Source organism: Xyrauchen texanus, chromosome 50 (assembly GCF_025860055.1).
Source record: "Xyrauchen texanus isolate HMW12.3.18 chromosome 50, RBS_HiC_50CHRs, whole genome shotgun sequence".
Taxonomy (NCBI): domain Eukaryota; kingdom Metazoa; phylum Chordata; class Actinopteri; order Cypriniformes; family Catostomidae; genus Xyrauchen; species Xyrauchen texanus.
In genome coordinates, this window is record NC_068325.1 from 17978053 (window position 1) to 17996877 (window position 18825).

At 35.7% G+C, this 18825-nt stretch overlaps 1 protein-coding gene across 3 annotated transcripts in view; it reads left to right on the forward strand.

Annotated features, from left to right (window-relative positions):
- Positions 1 to 18825, forward strand: part of LOC127640953 (glutaminase kidney isoform, mitochondrial-like) — a 29625-nt gene that overhangs the window by 1944 nt on the left and 8856 nt on the right. For 2 of the 3 annotated variants that reach the window (XM_052123690.1, XM_052123692.1), the window contains exons 2-12: positions 9510 to 9606; positions 9849 to 9967; positions 11688 to 11817; positions 11974 to 12053; positions 12235 to 12398; positions 12641 to 12699; positions 15240 to 15272; positions 16589 to 16647; positions 16874 to 16940; positions 17028 to 17078; positions 18572 to 18748. In XM_052123690.1, the coding sequence (XP_051979650.1) occupies positions 9510 to 9606; positions 9849 to 9967; positions 11688 to 11817; positions 11974 to 12053; positions 12235 to 12398; positions 12641 to 12699; positions 15240 to 15272; positions 16589 to 16647; positions 16874 to 16940; positions 17028 to 17078; positions 18572 to 18748 (1036 nt within the window). The remainder of the gene's footprint in view (positions 1 to 9509; positions 9607 to 9848; positions 9968 to 11687; positions 11818 to 11973; positions 12054 to 12234; positions 12399 to 12640; positions 12700 to 15239; positions 15273 to 16588; positions 16648 to 16873; positions 16941 to 17027; positions 17079 to 18571; positions 18749 to 18825) is intronic. The other variant, XM_052123691.1, reaches the window with a different exon arrangement.

The following is an 18825-nucleotide window of genomic DNA, read 5'->3' on the forward strand; positions in this document are numbered from 1 at the left end:
CCCATTAGTGCTTTGGGTGCGCTATTTCGCCAACGCACTTGTACCTAGACTTAGCACATGCATGCATGAAAATACCAAAACTTTATGGCCACGGCCACTGACTTTGCACATATGACATATCGCGTAGCGTTGTGCTTAAAACGTAGCACTCTTAAAATGGGGTCCTGTGTCTCACATTGTTAGCAACATGCTAGCAACATATTAACAGCATACTATTGAAATCAATTCTGATTTGAGTCTCTCGTTTAATTCGCGTGAGCAGCACAAATTGTGTTGTTTACATTTATGCATTTGGCAGATGCTTTTATCCAAAGCGACTTACAGTGCATTTATTACAGGGACAATCCCCCCAGAACAACCTGGAGTTAAGTGCCTTGCTCAAGGACACAATGGTGGTGGCTGTGGGGATCGAACCAGCAACCTTCTGTTTAACAGTTTTGTGCTTTAGCCCACTTCGCCACCACCACTCCTATAAAATGTTGCCTATAAAAATTTGCGCTCCTCACGGAAATTGCACAACAGACTCTGTTCAGAATTTATTTCAATAGAGTATTCCGTTAGCATGTTGCTAAGCTAACAACATGATAGTGTAATAAGCGCAATTTTTATCAATGCATTTCAGTATTGAAAAAAAATCTTATAATCATAATTTCTCACACTGTAGCCGTCATTTTGGATGGATTTTCCCCCTATTTGTCACATTGCATTCAGAGATTTTCTTCTATGCAAAGGATATATGCGATGCTGCCTTCCTAAAAGAGTTTCACAAAGCTGTCATAGCGGCAAACTCTTTTGACTGATTTTGTACGGGCTCACGGTCTAAATATTATACTTTAAAAGGCTGAGCACTCGACCATGCTCAAGACAGAATGGCACCCGGATAAGCGAACTGTATCTAAGCCTTTCGAATTTAGACAAATGTATTAGTATTTAGGAGCACATATGTGATGCCTTGACATGCTGCCTACGTAGGCAGCTAACTAGGATTTTGAACAGCTGTAAAGAGTCTTTATGTAATAGCTTAGCAGTAGAGGACAGCACCAGCTGGTTGTCAGTAGCAACCTCACATCCGGACAGATGCTAGATTAATTCTCTGAAGTCACACTCCCTACCCCCTCTTTTTTTGTTTTGGATCAGCCAATTGGTTTATTGATTTAACACCAATATTTTATTTGGAAGGCAGTGGACCCAATACCCTTCAAATCTATCTCTCTCTCTCAATCAATTTCCCTCTCTAATATTGTGTTCATAAGCATCATGTAATGCTCTTTGGTATGATACCAGTGCCTCGCTCTTGTTCGCTGTAGTCTAATTAGTGGTGTCAGATTTCAGAGGCACATGTGCACAGTCCTGAGGGGGTTCACCAGACGTGTGGCCTCTTTATAGCTTCATTCACGCTCCAAACAAAGGTTTGTAGAAGTCAGACTGGAGAGTTTTTTCATTCTGATGTATCTGCATTAAGGACGCACTGATAGACGATAATTAGTGGTGTTTGGTAAGCCAAGCATCACTATTATTGGTGCTAATACTTTGGGTTGGGTATTTAAACAAACCCTTTACCATTAGTATTAATTTTACTACATAAATTGTCCTTCACCATTTGTGCTACAGACATGAATGATACCTCAAATTGTGCGGCTTTTTGAGGATAGGTGTGCTATTTCTTTTCTAAGCGATCAAATTTAGGATTTGCACTGAGCGGGCGATAAAACGGCCTTAAGTTTTGGTGTAAAGTTCAAACTAATGGCAAAGTAACTACTACAGTGTTTAGTTTGTAACGAAGTCATTGCATAATTTTGTTGAGGTCATAAGCTCTATATAAAGCAATGTGTAGTCATATAATTTGGCATTTATCTTTATTGATGTATTAAAAAGCAGGATATTTAAGTTATATCTTTTCACGATTGATGTTTGATTGATGTCGAAAAAATTTTTCACGGAACTGTCAGCTTTAATAAATTACTGTACATTTCAATTGAAATAATATAAGTAAATATAATAAATAGTAGGCCTATAATTAATATGTAAATAATATCCAGGAACTACTGTATATCTAACATTAATAGGAGGCAATACATTCATATTAACAACAGACTGATAAATTAAACTTTTATTTTATTTAATATGCTATATATTTTGTATTTGTTTTATATTATATAATTAAAAAAATGGTTTTTTATATCTGTGCATGTCAGTGACACCTGGCGATATGCTCAGGAAAGTGCACCATTTAAAAAGCCACTAAGAAGTCAGTTTTTTAGATAATCGTAAATGAGTGTATTATCAACATCGTCATATATGTCTAAAGAACATCATATATGTCTAAAGTCTGTTGTGCAAAACATGAACACATTTATATAATTAAATCGGTTTGTATTATTATTCAACAGCTACTCCTGATCGGAGGCTTCCGTAAATAATACGTTTACAAGTAGGTTTACGTTTTTTCACATTCAAGTTTATTGGTGCAACACTCAAATATTTAGTAGTGCATAAATTGTAGCTTGGTGCCCATTTATGCCACAACTAGGCTAAGTTGTCATTTATGCACGGGTGGTGTAACTGTGCGTAAATTACAACTATAGTAACAACTTGGCAATCACTTCACAATGCCATAGCAACCTTCCAGAATACCTTTGTGACCTCATAGCATGCTAAAAGCTCTCGGATCACCTTAGCAATGGCCTGGCAACCATCTACTTTAGCATAATGATGGCACATATTGCAAGGAAAAGAACCACCACCATATTTTCTTTAGGAAATGTAAATTTTTAGTCATTTTTATGACTGGTAACTGACATGATGGTATAATATGGTAAATGTTGTACAAATGTTTCATAGAAAAGATGTTTAGTACTTTTGAAACCTAGCTTTAAAAAGAGTGCACAGATTGAATGGGAATAAATAAGACATAATATCGGTTTCCAATATCGCCCTAATCAGATATTGATCATTTATAAAAAAAAAAAAACTAATATTAGCTGATACCAACATAGTGACAGATATATAGTATCTAAAATCCAGAATCAACCCTATCTGCATTGCCACCAGCTGATATAAAAAAGATCTGTAATTGTTTATATAAACATCAACGTTAATTCTACTACGTTTAGCATGAGGTAAAGTGAAAGAATGCAAATCCAGTAGCGCAAACAGTAATGTGTGATACTAATGAATCAGCTCAATGCAGAAACGCTGGTATGCAAGTTTTATCTGACATAACGGCACCAGCTGACATGATGATGTGTGTGTGTGTATATGATTCATCCTGGCATGGATGGCATCTCTGCGTGCCACTGCTGCATTGGAATCATGCCAAGTTTTGCCAACAGAGCATTTTCAACACAAATCTGACAAATACTGAGTGAAAAATTACATTTCAGACACATCATGTGAATTCATGTCAGAACAAAGTTTTTTGTTGCGTTTTTAAAACATGTTCTTTTTTTTATCTGATGGGTAGCTGATAATCTTTGTTTATTTACTTGATTTTTTTTTAGACCCAGTTTTATTGTTTATACTTACAAAGCCCCTTACAAAAAAATGGTACTGTGGCTGTACTTTGGTATAGCGATGGTTATAGATGGTAACTTTAATATATGCCATGAAAATGAATGACCATTTACATATAGCATGGTATTTACATGGAACTCTTAAGTTACTTACCATAAATACCATGTTATTACCAACAAGGTACCATGTCCAAAAAAACATGGTATTACCATGGTACTTTTAAGGTAGTTGCATCTCAGTAGTGGCGGTTGGTTCGTTTTTCTTGTGTTTGTGTATGTGCTTGATTCTATGGCATGCCAGATGCTTTTGCTGGTTGTTTGACTGATTCTCATTGAGGTGGAAGGAGATAATGAAGACATTGTTACAGAATCATCTGGCTTACACACACACACACACATTTACCTAGCTGTCTAAATGGCGACTAACCATAGACTTCCAGCTAGACCCCTAAAAGAAAACGTTTAGAATATAAAAATACTGTATATTATCTAAAAAACATTTAATTAATTTATGAGTAATGTTTACCTTTGATGATATCCCCAAAGAGTTGTTTTGTCAATTTTGTCTCCAAAGTGTAGCTAAGTGCTAATCAGGCTAATCATGCGCTGTTCAACCCATAATCAACTTTTTTTATCTGATATAATTCTAAATGGAACGTATACCACAATAAAACAGATAAATAGTGTTTATTGAGCTGTGTCATGTAGTGGATTATTTCTGGTTTGTGTGTAAAAATAGCAGTGTCGGAGAGTACATTAGGCGCGTTGCCTGTGCATTAGTGAGGATCAGAACCTTGCGAGGAAGTAAAGGCTTAACTCTGCAATCAGTTGTGGGATGGGAGGGGTGGCTACTTTCATTAGGGTACGTGTCCTAGTTTACCATTGTGCCGGGCTGATGTCCCACGGCAAACTGCAGGTCGGACAGCCTGACTGGTGTTATTAGAATGGCCCACATCAGCAATGATTGATTGGATAAGTGTTGTCTGGTTGTGTTGTGGAGTGTATATGATATACTGGAGTGCTAAACCGATATGGGTTTTTCAATAGCTGATGCTAGTGGTTGACCGATACGTATATCAGTCAGGCGGATTCATCGGCCAATATTTGGCCATTTTGATATTATAATTCGATAATAACCATGTCTGTAAAGTGGTAGCTAATATGTACAGTCATTATTGTCACTGGATTATGTTCATTTTCTGTTTATAAGTCTTTTATTTTTTTTGAAGAAAATATTGTGTAAAATAAATGTATTGTGTACGTGCAATTTGCTATTATTGCTATACATCACATTATACCAGAAATTGGTTACTCTGTTCTTTAGATATAAACATCAATCATTGAAAAACTCATGCTTGTTTCACCGTTAGCCAAAGGTGATACGATATTAAAATGTTGGGTAACCGATGGCTTATCTAATGCGTATATGTAAAAGTTTAATTCATAGGGCTGTCATTTTAAAGTGCGATTATATAAAAAATAAAGAGTACATTTTTTTTAGCATAATTAGTCATCTCCCTGGACTGTAAAAAGGAATATTTCTACTATCGTACCATTCAAGCTAAAAGTACCACCTGTTTTCATTAGGGGGCAGTAAGCGAATCTCCAGGTGTATAGGCAATGCACAGCTTATACAGAGAACAAACCACTCTCAGGCTTGCTTGACGCTTGCCACAGCACAAGATGACAACGCAGTATTGCGTTCAATCACAGTTGGATGGTGCGCAATTATGAATGCAGGGATCTCGAGATGTGTTTTTCTACATTTCAAACTATGTGTAACTTGACACAGCCACCTAAAATCACTGTTTATGATGCAACGCAACCAAAGTGAAACGCTCAAATCATTCGTCTGACGCGTACATTGGCGCGTCTTTAGAATAGCCCTTATAATAAATCTATCTCGGACAGATTGATGAATTCAATTGCAAAATGAATAGCTTTGGACTGTAGGCTAATTGGCATAAGGCACGGTCACATTTACCTTTGAACGGCTTCATGGGCAAAATGCAGTCATTTCAATGGGAATCCGCGCAATCGAATTTAATTGCCGACGAATTTCCCCTCGTGGATTTCGCATTGAGTTCATGTTTGGTGAAAATTGACAGGCGAATTCGCCTTGTTGACCTATAGGAAATTGTTTGGTTTGGCAATGACCTCTGTTTGGCCGGTGCTTCGTACACCACTACACTGAATGAACAAGGATATAATTTTAGCTGCGAGTCACTTTTTAAATTGACTCTCCCAAAGTATAAAGTGTAGAATTAAAAAGAGTCTGCTTGGCAATTCGATTTTTGCTGGTTTCACACACGCTCAGCATCTAGTTTTGTATTTTGCTTCAAGAAGTTTTGCAGGATTTGCCAAAGAGTGTAATTAAAACCTGTTAATTTGTCTAACACTGATGTTTTTTCAACTTGTGAATATGGAATATCCTCATTTATACATTATATCTCTTCTAATTATACCAAAAGTGTTCATGTTATTAGAAATGTAATCCAATTCCTCTGTCAATGATGATAATACAATACCCATGCCATATGCTTGTGCATTTGTTTATATTTGTGTCTCATTTGTTTACTTTGCCAATGTTTTATATGACTGTATATCTCATTTCTAATTTATTTTCTCTCCCTTTTGGTTGACCTGCTTGCTTTGCATTTGTTGTGTAAGTATCTGGTTCATTTTCCTTTGAACATTAAATGTGAACTTCAAATTCAAATTGCTTCTTACTCTTGTGAGACACTGTGCTTAAATTTAAACCACCCCCTAAATGACATGACATAAAGGTCTTGAGCCACTAGTGCAACAGTTTGGTTCCCGAAGTAAAAATCCCACGAATTGTTTCCATAGGGGTTTTGATTATTAACAGCCATGAGCTCTGAGGTTGCTATTCGCTGGTATATGCTTATGTTGAAGCCTTCAGTCTGTTTTATTTGAACTTAACTTAAAAAAACATTTGTTTAATAGCCGAATTCCTGGTGGAAAAACTACCCTACCGATGAGCTTGAGGGAAAAATTCCACCAATCAGAGAACTGCAGAAAACAAAGCATGGCAAAAGTGCTCTGCAGCGACTGCCCAATCTAATGACGCACTGTGAATTATGTAATCAAGTTGGTCACCCTGCCCTACATTAGTTTTATATTTAGTTTTTAGTTACAGTTTTCAATTCAATTATATAATTCGGAGTGCTTCATGGGATTGTAGTTCCTCATTAAAGATGTTAAGTACATCGTTTTGTAAGCTTAGTCTTTTTGTCCAATTTCCAAATAATATTTTGCTTCAAATCAAAGTTTGTAATGTTGTGATTCACCTCGGAGCTGGTTGGTTTGATTCATGGCTTAGAAGTCTTTTAAGAAGGATTTTTTTGAAACCCCTATGTAAGAAATTAATTGGAAAAAACTTCCGGAATCAGGATGGCTGAAAAACTAGGCTGGCACTGTTGTGTCTATTGGTTCCAGCAAGTAAGTTTCTTTTCTGATGGGTTTCAGAACATAATTTGACCAAAATTTAAAATGGTTACCCCACCAATGATCCACCAATGTACTCCAAAAGCATGACATTAATTTCCAAATGCTGTGGACTTAATTTCTGGATGGTTTGTGGTCAGATTATACACCAAAGCCAAAACAGAGGAACAGTCCCGATCTGGGACGCTGTGCTTATCCCAGAATGCAAAGTCTTGTTTGGACTTCTAAAATGGAAGACCTAGTTTTTCCCACAAATTGTTTTAATCTTGGCTTATGAATGTTTAACAAATGTAACCTTTCCTGGCCTGAATTATGATGTGTAACTAACATTAACTTTTTTCTGTGAAAATATGGGCTTCAGACAGTCTCACAATGCCAGCCAGTGGTAAAAACCTATTTACCCTTCTACAAGACATTTTTTAGGCCAGAAACATATTCTACACGCAAAAACAGACATTCATTCGTGGCAATCGCTTTTCAAGCATGCAGTCCCGTTGCACGTTCCTAAGGTGTGTTCTAGGGTTACAGTCGTAACAAACCTCATTACTCAGTATTATCATCAAATATCTGTGCCGTTAAACTGTAATGCTTATTGTTCTTCAGTTGGGGTCGACCGATTGGGAATGTTGCCGATACGATAACTAAGTTGGAGATCCAAGTGTTTGATAACCAATTAATTTGCAGATAACCCATTAAATTGCCAATAGTGTTTAAAATCGATGAATTTTTTTTTTGTCTTTCCTAACTATGACTGGCATAGACATAGAGGCTACAAGAGTCCAAAATGAACAAAATTACATTTTGGTGCATAACGCGAGACTTTTAACAATGAACAATTAGAATGCCTGAAATACACCTAATATTTTGGGTCTCTTATTTTAAAATGATGGAGAGTTGACCATTCCAACGAGCCCGGCCTCGCCTCTCTAGCCCACCGGGATCTGGAGATATGGGCCCCGGAAAAACCGCCGCCCCAGAAGGCCTATATAAAAAAAAGTATATACAGTGGGTACGGAAAGTATTCAGACCCCCTTAAATGTTTCACTCTTTGTTATATTGCAGCCATTTGCTAAAATCATTTAAGTTCATTTTTTTTCCCTCATTATTGTACACACAGCACCCCATATTGACAGAAAAACACAGAATTGTTGACATTTTTGCACATTTATTAAAAAAGAAAAACTGAAATATCACATGGTCCTAAGTATTCAGACCCTTTGCTGTGACACTCATATATTTAACTCAGGTGCTGTCCATTTCTTCTGATCATCCTTGAGATGGTTCTACACCTTCAGTTGAGTCCAGCTGTGTTTGATTATACTGATTGGACTTGATTTGGAAAGCCACACACCTGTCTATATATATAACTCCGTGACTGTTCTTGAATGGCCCAGCCAGAGCCCTGACTTAAACCCAATTGAGCATCTCTGGAGAGACCTGAAAATGGCTGTCCACCAACGTTTACCATCCAACCTGACAGAACTGGAGAGGATCTGCATGGAGGAATGGCAGAGGATACCCAAATCCAGATGTGAAAAACTTGTTGCATCTTTCCCAAAAAGACTCATGGCTGTATTAGATCAAAAGTGTGCTTCTACTAAATACTGAACAAAGGGTCTGAATACTTAGGACCATGTGATATTTCAGTTTTTCTTTTTTAATAAATGTGCAAAAATGTCAACAATTCTGTGTTTTTCTGTCAATATGGGGTGCTGTGTGTACAATAATGAGGAAAAAAATGAACTTAAATGATTTTAGCAAATGGCTGCAATATAACAAAGAGTGAAAAATTTAAGGGGCTCTGAATACTTTCCGTACCCACTGTATATATATATATATATATATATATATATATATATATATATTATATGCTTTTTTATTATTAAAAACAGAGGAACAGTAAAAAAAAAAACTATTGGCAATTATCGGCATTCATTTTTGCTCCTAACCGATAGTTCCAAAATACAACAATCAACTAATTATCGGTCTACCTCTATTATTTATGTAGCAACCTATCATGAAAAGTTGTTAGGAACTCACCATGTCTTTTAAGAAGTCCAAAAAACAGTTTATAGGTGCACTGGCCACAAATATACTAATAGAAAATGTATTTGCAAAAAGTCTGCATGGCAGTGGTTGACTTGATTGAGAAAACTTGCTGTAGAAGCAGAACGCTGTGCCAGTTCCTGCTTTAGCGCCCCTTGTGGCAACGCTGATAAAACAACGTGGACTTGCATGATGAATCGCGCAGTCTGACACATTTCGTAATGCAACAATGAGTGTTAATTTGTATTCACGTAGACAATGTTACAGACCTAATACTTTTAATGATTATATGTGAACCCCACTGCCTGGCATTTTGAGAATAATTCTGAAACGTGTTCCCTTATCATGAACCACAATAGCGCTGAAGCTTAATCCTAGGCACAGCTTCTTCCGCCTGCCAGTGAACACCTTTGCTTTAGTGTCATCCATTTTTTCAGTGTCTCTCTATTTTTAAATGGTATTGTATATCTCTTTACGTCATAGGAGAAGGAAGGCAGGCATTTTGCCCAGCCTGGAAGATCTGCTGTTCTACACCATTGCAGAGGGCCAGGAGAAAATTCCGGCTCACAAATTCACCACGGTAAAACCTCACGTGCACACTGGGGAAAGAATGCAAGGCCATTGCGTCCTCCATCTGTGACTGTCAATATAGATACCCCATTTCTCGGTTTCCAAGTAGTTGTGCCTAGAATGACGAGTGTCTCTCCTGCATGTCAATAGATATGCCTCAAGTGGTTTTGTTAATTTGCCATACAAATAAGACTGTTGAGTCTCTGTAGTCTTTGATTGTATATATTATGCTGGTCTTTTTTATGTTCTCAGGCATTGAAATCCACTGGTCTGCGTACTGGCGACCCTCGTCTTAAGGAATGCATGGAGATGTTAAAGGTCACCGTTAAAACCACTTCAGATGGCGCTCTGGATCGACATCTCTTCAAAAAGTAAATATAAGAGCTAAATAAAATTGAAACACTATTTGATCTAGGTTAATGATGTGGTTTGTCCATTTCACATTTATGATAAATAAATTGGATTCAAAGTATTTCTTGTGTCTCTCTTACTGTATATTGGCATCCACTTGTGTGACATTTCCATTTATAGCATTTAGCAACTTCAAAAATAAGGGTGTTGCAGACACTGATGTTGTGCAGATGGTAGAAACCATCTTTGTAACTTGGATATAACAAAAAGGGTTGTTTTGTCCTTGACGAAGGGATTTCATTAGTCAGCTATGTGGCGCAGTGCCTGATTAGTTTTGGGTTTTTCAAGGACACGTCAAATTGGAAATCACTTTCTTTTCTAGCTCCTTTTATAGTCCCATATCATATGAATTATTTACTGGATCTTAGAAAGCCTCTACATCAAAAGTTGTGTTTCGTTTGATCTGAAGTTGTACCAAAGTGTTTATATTTGTTTGTTTTTATGTTTATTTTATCTGTTAATATTTACAATATAACATTCGGATCTGGAATATCAAAATGGAAAAAAAAAGGATCATATCTGTACCTCCAAGTGTATAGAAATATATGGAAAATGTGGCTTTAACACTTCTGTTGTTTAAATATTATTATAAAGTATGTGCACTGAAAACCCTAATAAGTTGACTTTACTCAAATTATTGAGTAAACCCGTTCCGTCAATAAAAAAAGTAACAGTGTCTCCAAAACTTGAGTAATAATGTTCACTTAACTTGTGATCAGTTAGAATGTACATAACTATTAGGTTAAGTTAACTAGATGCACGTAAACTCAGATTTGCTATTTAAGTGTTGCTACTTAATAATGTTAATTGAATGGACTCAAAGTTATGTCTTACCCTGAAAACACTAATAAGTTGACTCTACTCATTTCATTGAGTAAACTCGTTCCCTCAGTTGAGTCGAGTAATGGCATCTAACAATTAACTTGGTGTTCGTATAGAATTAACTTAACTGTTTAGGTTAAGTTAACTAGATGCAAGTAGGATTAACTCAAATTTGCTATTTAAATAATGATGTTTTTACTGATGTTAATAATTTTAGATCAAACAATTGCACAGCTCAAATAAAGATCATAACTGATTATAGGTCAGCCATTAGATAATCTTAATTCTTATATACCTGCACTTTAACTGCACATGCACAGAGAATTAGTCAACAGTATCCAACTTGACCAGTTGAGACACTGACCAACCTAACGGTGATGGCTCACGAAACAACTATTTGCAACAAAACGACATAAATAATACTACAAAACAGCTAAAACCTCCCCATAACTTCTCATTGACCAAGGAAACAATTAAATAATTCAAGCTCAAAGCATGATGGGTATTCCCCTTAGCCTCAATTTTGTACTCAAAAGTTTGAGTTAACACTTAAAATCTTAAGATAAATAAGTTCAATAAACTTAAATATTTTAGTTATGAGCCCAAAACGTGACATTTCTAGGAATGTTTATTAAAGACGACTTAATTTTTCCATTAATGACAACATTAGGGTTTACATACCATCTTTTTATTGTCTCTTTTTTACTGCCATGTAGATGTAGCACACTGTGCATAATGTCCGCTTGATGTATTTTAAAAGTCGCAGTGCAGTATCTCGAAGAAACCATATTTCGTTATTTATGTTTTTGCAGTGTATAAAAATGATAATTAACCTGGCTTTGACTTCTGTTACTGTAGATGCGTGCAGAGCAACATCGTGCTGCTCACTCAGGCTTTCCGCAAGAAGTTCGTCATTCCCGACTTTCAGTCGTTCACGTCTCACGTCGATCAAATTTACGAGAGCGCTAAATCCCTTTCGGGTGGCCAGGTATGCACTTTTAAAATCTTTTTAGTACATTTGCTGATCTTTATAACGGAGCACATTGTGACATTTTTACACTTTTTATTTATATTTATAAATGTTGCGTGTAGCCTTGTTTTCATTTCATGATATGGAATATTTTGTCGCTATTCCATTGTGTAGGTGGCAGATTACATTCCTCAGCTAGCAAAATTCAGCCCAAATCTCTGGGCGGTTTCCCTCTGCACTGTAGATGGTCAACGGTAAGTTTTCGGTCTTGAGTCAAATACATAAAACATTTTCGTTCAATTTCATCAATGTTTACTGATGTTATTTTGGCGGAGATAACCATAATTAGCTCTATTATCTATTTATGTTGCGATATGCCATTTTGCCCTTGATATAAATCCAAACGTGACTTCCTAATTTTGTTACTTCTTACAGATACACTGCAGGTGATACGAAAGTTCCCTTCTGTCTGCAGTCGTGTGTGAAACCATTAAAATATGCAATCGCGGTTCACGACCACGGCACAGAATACGTTCACCGTTTTATAGGGAAAGAGCCCAGCGGTCTTCGATTCAACAAACTGTTCCTAGATGAAGATGGCAAGTCTTCTAATCGCTCTCTAAAATTAATGTTTCTGTTTTTATGTGCTAGCTAATTATTTTTTTTAACAGCTATCATTTTCCTAGTGTGGATTTATAGTTATGAGACTCACCCAAAAAAATAAAAAAGTATGTAAAAAAATAAATAAAGTGTGAATTTCGGTGAAAATGTGCTTAAATGTCATGAAAATCTCCTTAATATTTTTATCTTCATCTATTGATTCATTGATTTATTTTTCCAGATAAGCCTCACAATCCCATGGTAAACGCTGGTGCCATAGTTTGCACCTCCCTCCTCAAGGTAAATCACATTCTTATCTGTACCACCTTCTACTGTCTTGATAAAATGAAACCTGAGTACATCCCCTAAAATGTGTCAAAAGTTCAACCGAATTCCCAGTTTTTCCTAATTTGATCACTTTAAAAGTGCCTTGCTGAATGTTTAGCTTTGCTGATGATGTGTTCGAGGATGTTTGACACAAGACCGGATCAGAGAGATGAATGGATTTAATCTGATTACTTTCTCTCTCTCTCGTCATGAGATTAAGGTTATGAATAATCATGCAGAAAGGATTATATAGTAGAGTGGGAAAGCAAGAGGAAGGAAAGTGGGATGGGCAGAAACAGTAAGTGATAGCTACATGTTTGAAAGGGAAATTTGATAGAAAGAATGAACTCTATGGAGACAAATTGAGAAAGATAAAGGTCTCAAAAATAAGATTTATTAGTCAAAATGATTAGGGTGACCCCAGCAAGCACAGTGCTAGTTATAAGGGTTCGTTTGATTAACATATATTATTACCTCTTCAACTCTGGGGCATTTTTGGGCTGCCACCTGCAATTTTTCACACTCAAATTTAAAAGCTCACCATTTACACATACTGTCATTTTATTCCACTAGATGGCAGCAATTACTAGCATTTTCCCCTCTTATGCGCCGATCTGAAATATAGGTGGCGCTCTAACGCATTTTAGCCCTCAAAGATGTGCTCGTCCATAGACATTCAGTCTAATTTTCAGTTCATGCACAACCCTCATTGTTTCACTGAATATATCAGCCTCTGAGTGGACTACAAGCTCAGACATTAGAAAGTGGAGATCCTCCCCTTTACGATAATGTATAACATTTTATCATCTGTAGTCGATAGCATATATTCCCAATGATTTGTTTAGCATTCTTTTCCTGCTGGACCACATATTTAAGATATAACATTGGGTTATTCACACAAGCTAGCTTGCAGACAAGTAAAACATGGCTATTTTTTTTAGAAGGTAAAAGCAGAAATGAGGTTTTTAAGCTATTTGGCTATATACAGCAGCAGTGATCGGCACATAAAAGAGACATTTGTATATGGTGTCTTACAGAAATCTTATTTCACTTTGTGATTCTTTTGAAAATCTTTCAAACTGTGGTATTAGGGCAACAAAATAAACTATACAAAGTGAGAATAAGAGCTTTCATTTGTTATATGACTTCTATTTTAGTGCTATTTGAAATACTTTTATATTAATATTAATAATTATACCACTTGACCTCTAGGTGGCGCTGATTCACGACCTATGAAAAGTTCAGATTCTAAACATTCAAATGATACCTCATATGCCTGACTTATGTTTTCAGAGATTTTAAGCATATAATGTTTTCGCGACATAGCGCCCCCTTTTGGACACAGAGTTGAAAAGGTTAAATTTAGAAACGCAAATAAGTTACAAACAGTATGAATTTTATATTTAGTTTTGACAATACCAGTTGGGACTAATGTTTAAAACATTGCAAGGGTACATGTTAAACATGCAAAATAAAATATTTTTGTTTCTAATTAGTTACGTTCTACTAAAAATAGAATTGAGTGGATTTCAAATCAACCACGATCTGTTGTTGATAAAGATGCATTATTCACAGGCTTTGTTGACCTGTTAAAAACTCATGAACATTATTACGAACAAGCATGTATAAGCAGATTTTTATAGCAAGATCAAATTTTGGTGTATAAATACCTTGCATGAAACATATCTTTCTCTCAGGCCTGTCGGGGTGGAAATGTGTGATGTCTGTGTAAAGACTTTCTGTGGTTTTATTGTTGTTGCGTATTTTACAGCATTAGGAACAGTGGGAAATTTTGACCCTCCAACAGGTCAATGACGTTGGTAATTTCCCTTTCATTTATTTGTTTTTCCTCATTGAACAAATTTCAATCTAGACTAATGCTAAGCTATGTTAGCATAAGACTGACAAATAAATGTTTTATTTGTTTTGCATATTTGATTTGATAAATGAAAGCAAATCAAACGTACAAGTAATTGTATTTACTAATTGTGGGAAATTGAATCATTTTTAATTTTGCAATTGATTTTAAAAGGAGGTTTTTACTTTATTAGTAATTTATTACCTTCTTCGGTGTTTAGCAAGCAGCTTTTATTTTTAATAAGCATTTCTTCAATGTGGAAAAATCTTTGTTTTTGTTTACTTCAAAATCAACAATTTCTGCATTACACTGAGAATCATACATAATAATAACTTGTATTAGAGCTCTAAAACAAATTGACATACAACACACACAATTAAATAATGACATTCAAATCTACATTAAGCATCTAAATGCTAAATGTATTATTGAATCGTCATGTAAATTTCTCCATGCTTCATTTGAAATTGCCTTCCTCCTCAGCTCAATTCATAATTATTTTGTCTACATTGTGTATGTATAAATAATATTGTAGTTTAATAATATGTATTTTAATTGAATGGCTGTGCATCTAAAAGTTTTCTTTTTTCATATTATTTTAAACCGTTCATTTCAATGATATAATGCATTCATATGTTTTATTTTGTACTTTCAGCAACGTGTAAGCAACGCTGAGAAGTTTGACTATGTGAGTACAATAAATAAAATAAAATTGTTTATTCCTGTTGAGGTCTGCGTATGGAAGTATTTTAATGTCGAATGTCTTTGAAAAAGAAAAAGCATGACGAATTGCACTAAATAAAAATTAAACGCATTGCATTATCGGTGTTTGCATTTTTTTTGAGGTGCAATTTCACATGTTTAGATATTCAAGCTGTGAATCTTTCAAATTAAAAACATTTCACACAAAAAAAATTCTTTTAAGAATAATAAATGTTCAGTTCCACAATATTCTGTATTTTTTTTGTTTTGTTTTTTCCATCTTTAATCTTTGACCAGTAATATTCGATCCATTATATTTCACTTTGCAAATCCCCCTCTTACACTTCAGTGGTAACAGTATTAGTGCCGATGCACAATTTTCACCTGCTGCTACTATGATTTACCACTGTTGAATTTCCAACCGAATTTGAACCACTGAAATTGTAGATACAAATTTGGTAAGCGAAATATAATGTACAGAATATTACCTGTCGAATAATAAATAAATAAAACAGTATTTTGGAACTGAACTTTGGAATGTGGCATTTTTAGGCTGCATATATGAAAATACACAGAAATATTAGTTTGCCCTTTAAATATATCTCGTAAAAAGTATTTGTCAGAATTTTCAAAGCTCTGTGATATATATCTTGATATATATTTTGTGGTGGGCATGAATGAAATGCAATGGCAATTGAGAGATATACCTCAGAAGCCTGTTTTATCATATTTAATAAATGGATTTCAAAGGGGGTTTTCAATAAAATAATATTCAAAATTTTAACCAAGCACAAGTTGCTTATATTCAGCAAATACTCATTTTAAAATAAGAGTAACAATATAATCGGTAATTTTACTTTATTAAAATAAGCTGTCATTTATCCCAACATAAGTCACTTTTCGTGCAAGTCAGCCACAATTTTAAATGGATCGATATAAACATTGAAACCACTTTTTTCACAAATAACCGCTAAATGTTGCCATAACCATGTGAAAGGTTGTTTACTTCGAAAGTGAAACGGCAGCAGTTAAGCATTGTGTAACATAATTGATACACACAACATTATAGGGTTAATGATGTAATTCTGTGTGAAATGTTTTCAATTGAAATATTCATAAATTAAATATACAACCATACGAAATTGTATCCATCTAAAAAAAATGCAAGCACTGTTAATACAATGCATTTATTTTTCAGTTAGTACAATGCATCGTTTTTTTTTTTGTTGTTGTTGTTTTTAAAGACGTTTGTCATTAATATACTTCCATATCTGCTGTCTTTAATGAACCGTTTCGTTGTAGGTGATGAACTTTATGAAGAAGTTGGCCGGAAATGAGTATGTCGGTTTCAGCAATGCAACGTAAGTTTCTTTTTATTTACCGTAGTTTGATTATCTGCATTATAGAAATCCCAGCAAATTTCTATAATGCAACTTTTCCTTCCTCTTTCCAGTTACTGAAAAAATTTAATAAAATTAGTACTACAAATACTAGTATTTTTACTTTTTTATTTTGGTATCAAAAAGTACCAAGTACTGGATCTTTTGACAGCTGTGACTTTCCTAAATGTTTCCTGTTGTCTTGTAGGTTTCAGTCAGAGAGATTGTCAGGTGACAGAAACTTTGCCATTGGTTACTACTTGAAAGAGAAGAAGGTACGCATTTAATTCATTTATAGCAATTGTAGACTATTGAAAATCTACTAAAAGCATTACGTTTTAATTTGTTTTCCACACTTGCAGTGTTTCCCCGAGGGCACTGATATGAACTCCATCCTGGACCTTTACTTCCAGGTCAGTATAAATGAAACATCCTTTTTACATTCAAAGACAATTCGCCTGTTTGAAAGATTAAACTGGTGCAAAATGAACTGAACATGTACAGCGGGCTTCAATATTTCTGAAATCTATCATTCCTTTCCAAGAATGTGTGGGAACTTTGTCATTTTTGCTTTTATAGACTTTTTGTAGAAATAGACTGAAATCAAGAGACAAAAATAGTATTATTATAGTAACTTTGCACAAACCTTTATTGACTTAATTTGCATTCGACTTGAGTTTGTCCATCCTCAGTGATGGTTTGAAATAAAATTGATTTTTTTACACGTTGCATTGAAATTGATTTCATTGGTTGTTTTAAATTAAAGTGAAGTACATTTGTGGAAATATGATTTATTTGGCTTGTTAACTTAAATACAATATTTAAATGTTAATATTCAAAGAAATATTGAGCTCAACCGACAGAAATTCCGGCATAATGTTGATTACCACAAAAAATAATTTTGACTTGCCCCTCGTTTATTAAAAAAAAGAAGCAAAAATTAACATAAAAGTGAGACACTTCCAATGCCAGTGAATGCGATGAGTCCTTAAATGCTAAAATACACATATTTTCCAAGCCACAAGATGTAAACAGTGTGTGTTAACATGTTTTAGTGTGATAAAACTGCTTACTAGCCTTATCTGTTTAAAGATAGATGCAATATTACAACTTTGTTTCCATGACGACATAACGACGGTGAACCGTGCAAGCGATTTTATCACACTAAAATCATCTTAACACGCATTGTGTTTACATCTTGAGGCTATACTTTTGAAACCGTGAGTATTATAAAGTTTGCGGATTGTCCCCATTCACTTTCATTGTAAGGGCCTCACTGTGATCACATAAAAAAAAAAGAAAGTTCTTCCCAGTTTGGAATGCCCAATTCCCAATGCTCTATAAGTCCTTGTGGTGGCGTAGGGCTTGCCTCAATCTGGGTGGCGGAGGATGAATCTCAGTTGCCTCCCCGTCAATCCGCACATCTTATCACGTGGCTTGTTGAGTGCGTTACCGTGGAGAATAGAGTTACGCCTCCATATGCGCTATGTCTCCGCGGTAACGCGCTCAACAAGCCACGCACCCCACCGAGAGCAAGAACCACATTATAGTGACCACGAGGCGGTTACCCCATGTGACTCTACCCTCCCTAGCAACCGGGCCAATTTGGTTGCTTAGGAGACCTGGCTGGAGTCACTCAGCACGCCTTGGATTCGAACTCGCAACTCCAGGGGTGGTAGTCAGCGTCTTTACTCACTGAGCTACCCACGCCCACGTAACCATGATTTTTTAATAAACGAGGGACAAGTGAAAATAATTTTCTGTGGTTATCAACATCATGCCACAAATGGTGTCTATTGAGCGAAACTTGCATCGAACTCAGAAAATTAGTTCTATGGTTTGTCTCACATCAGCTGCACAATGAATATTACAATATGTTTGAATGTGTTTTGGATTGTTTGTTTAGTTGTGCTCCATTGAGGTGACCTGTGAGAGTGCCAGTGTAATGGCAGCTACCCTCGCAAACGGTGGTTTTTGTCCAATCACTGGCGAGCGCGTGCTGAACCCTGAGGCCGTACGGGACACGCTGAGTCTCATGCACTCCTGCGGCATGTACGACTTCTCCGGACAGTTCGCTTTCCATGTGAGTTTCACTTACACGCGCACACATACACACCTGGGGCATGTGGAACATTTCTGAAAGTTTTACTTGCATGTATG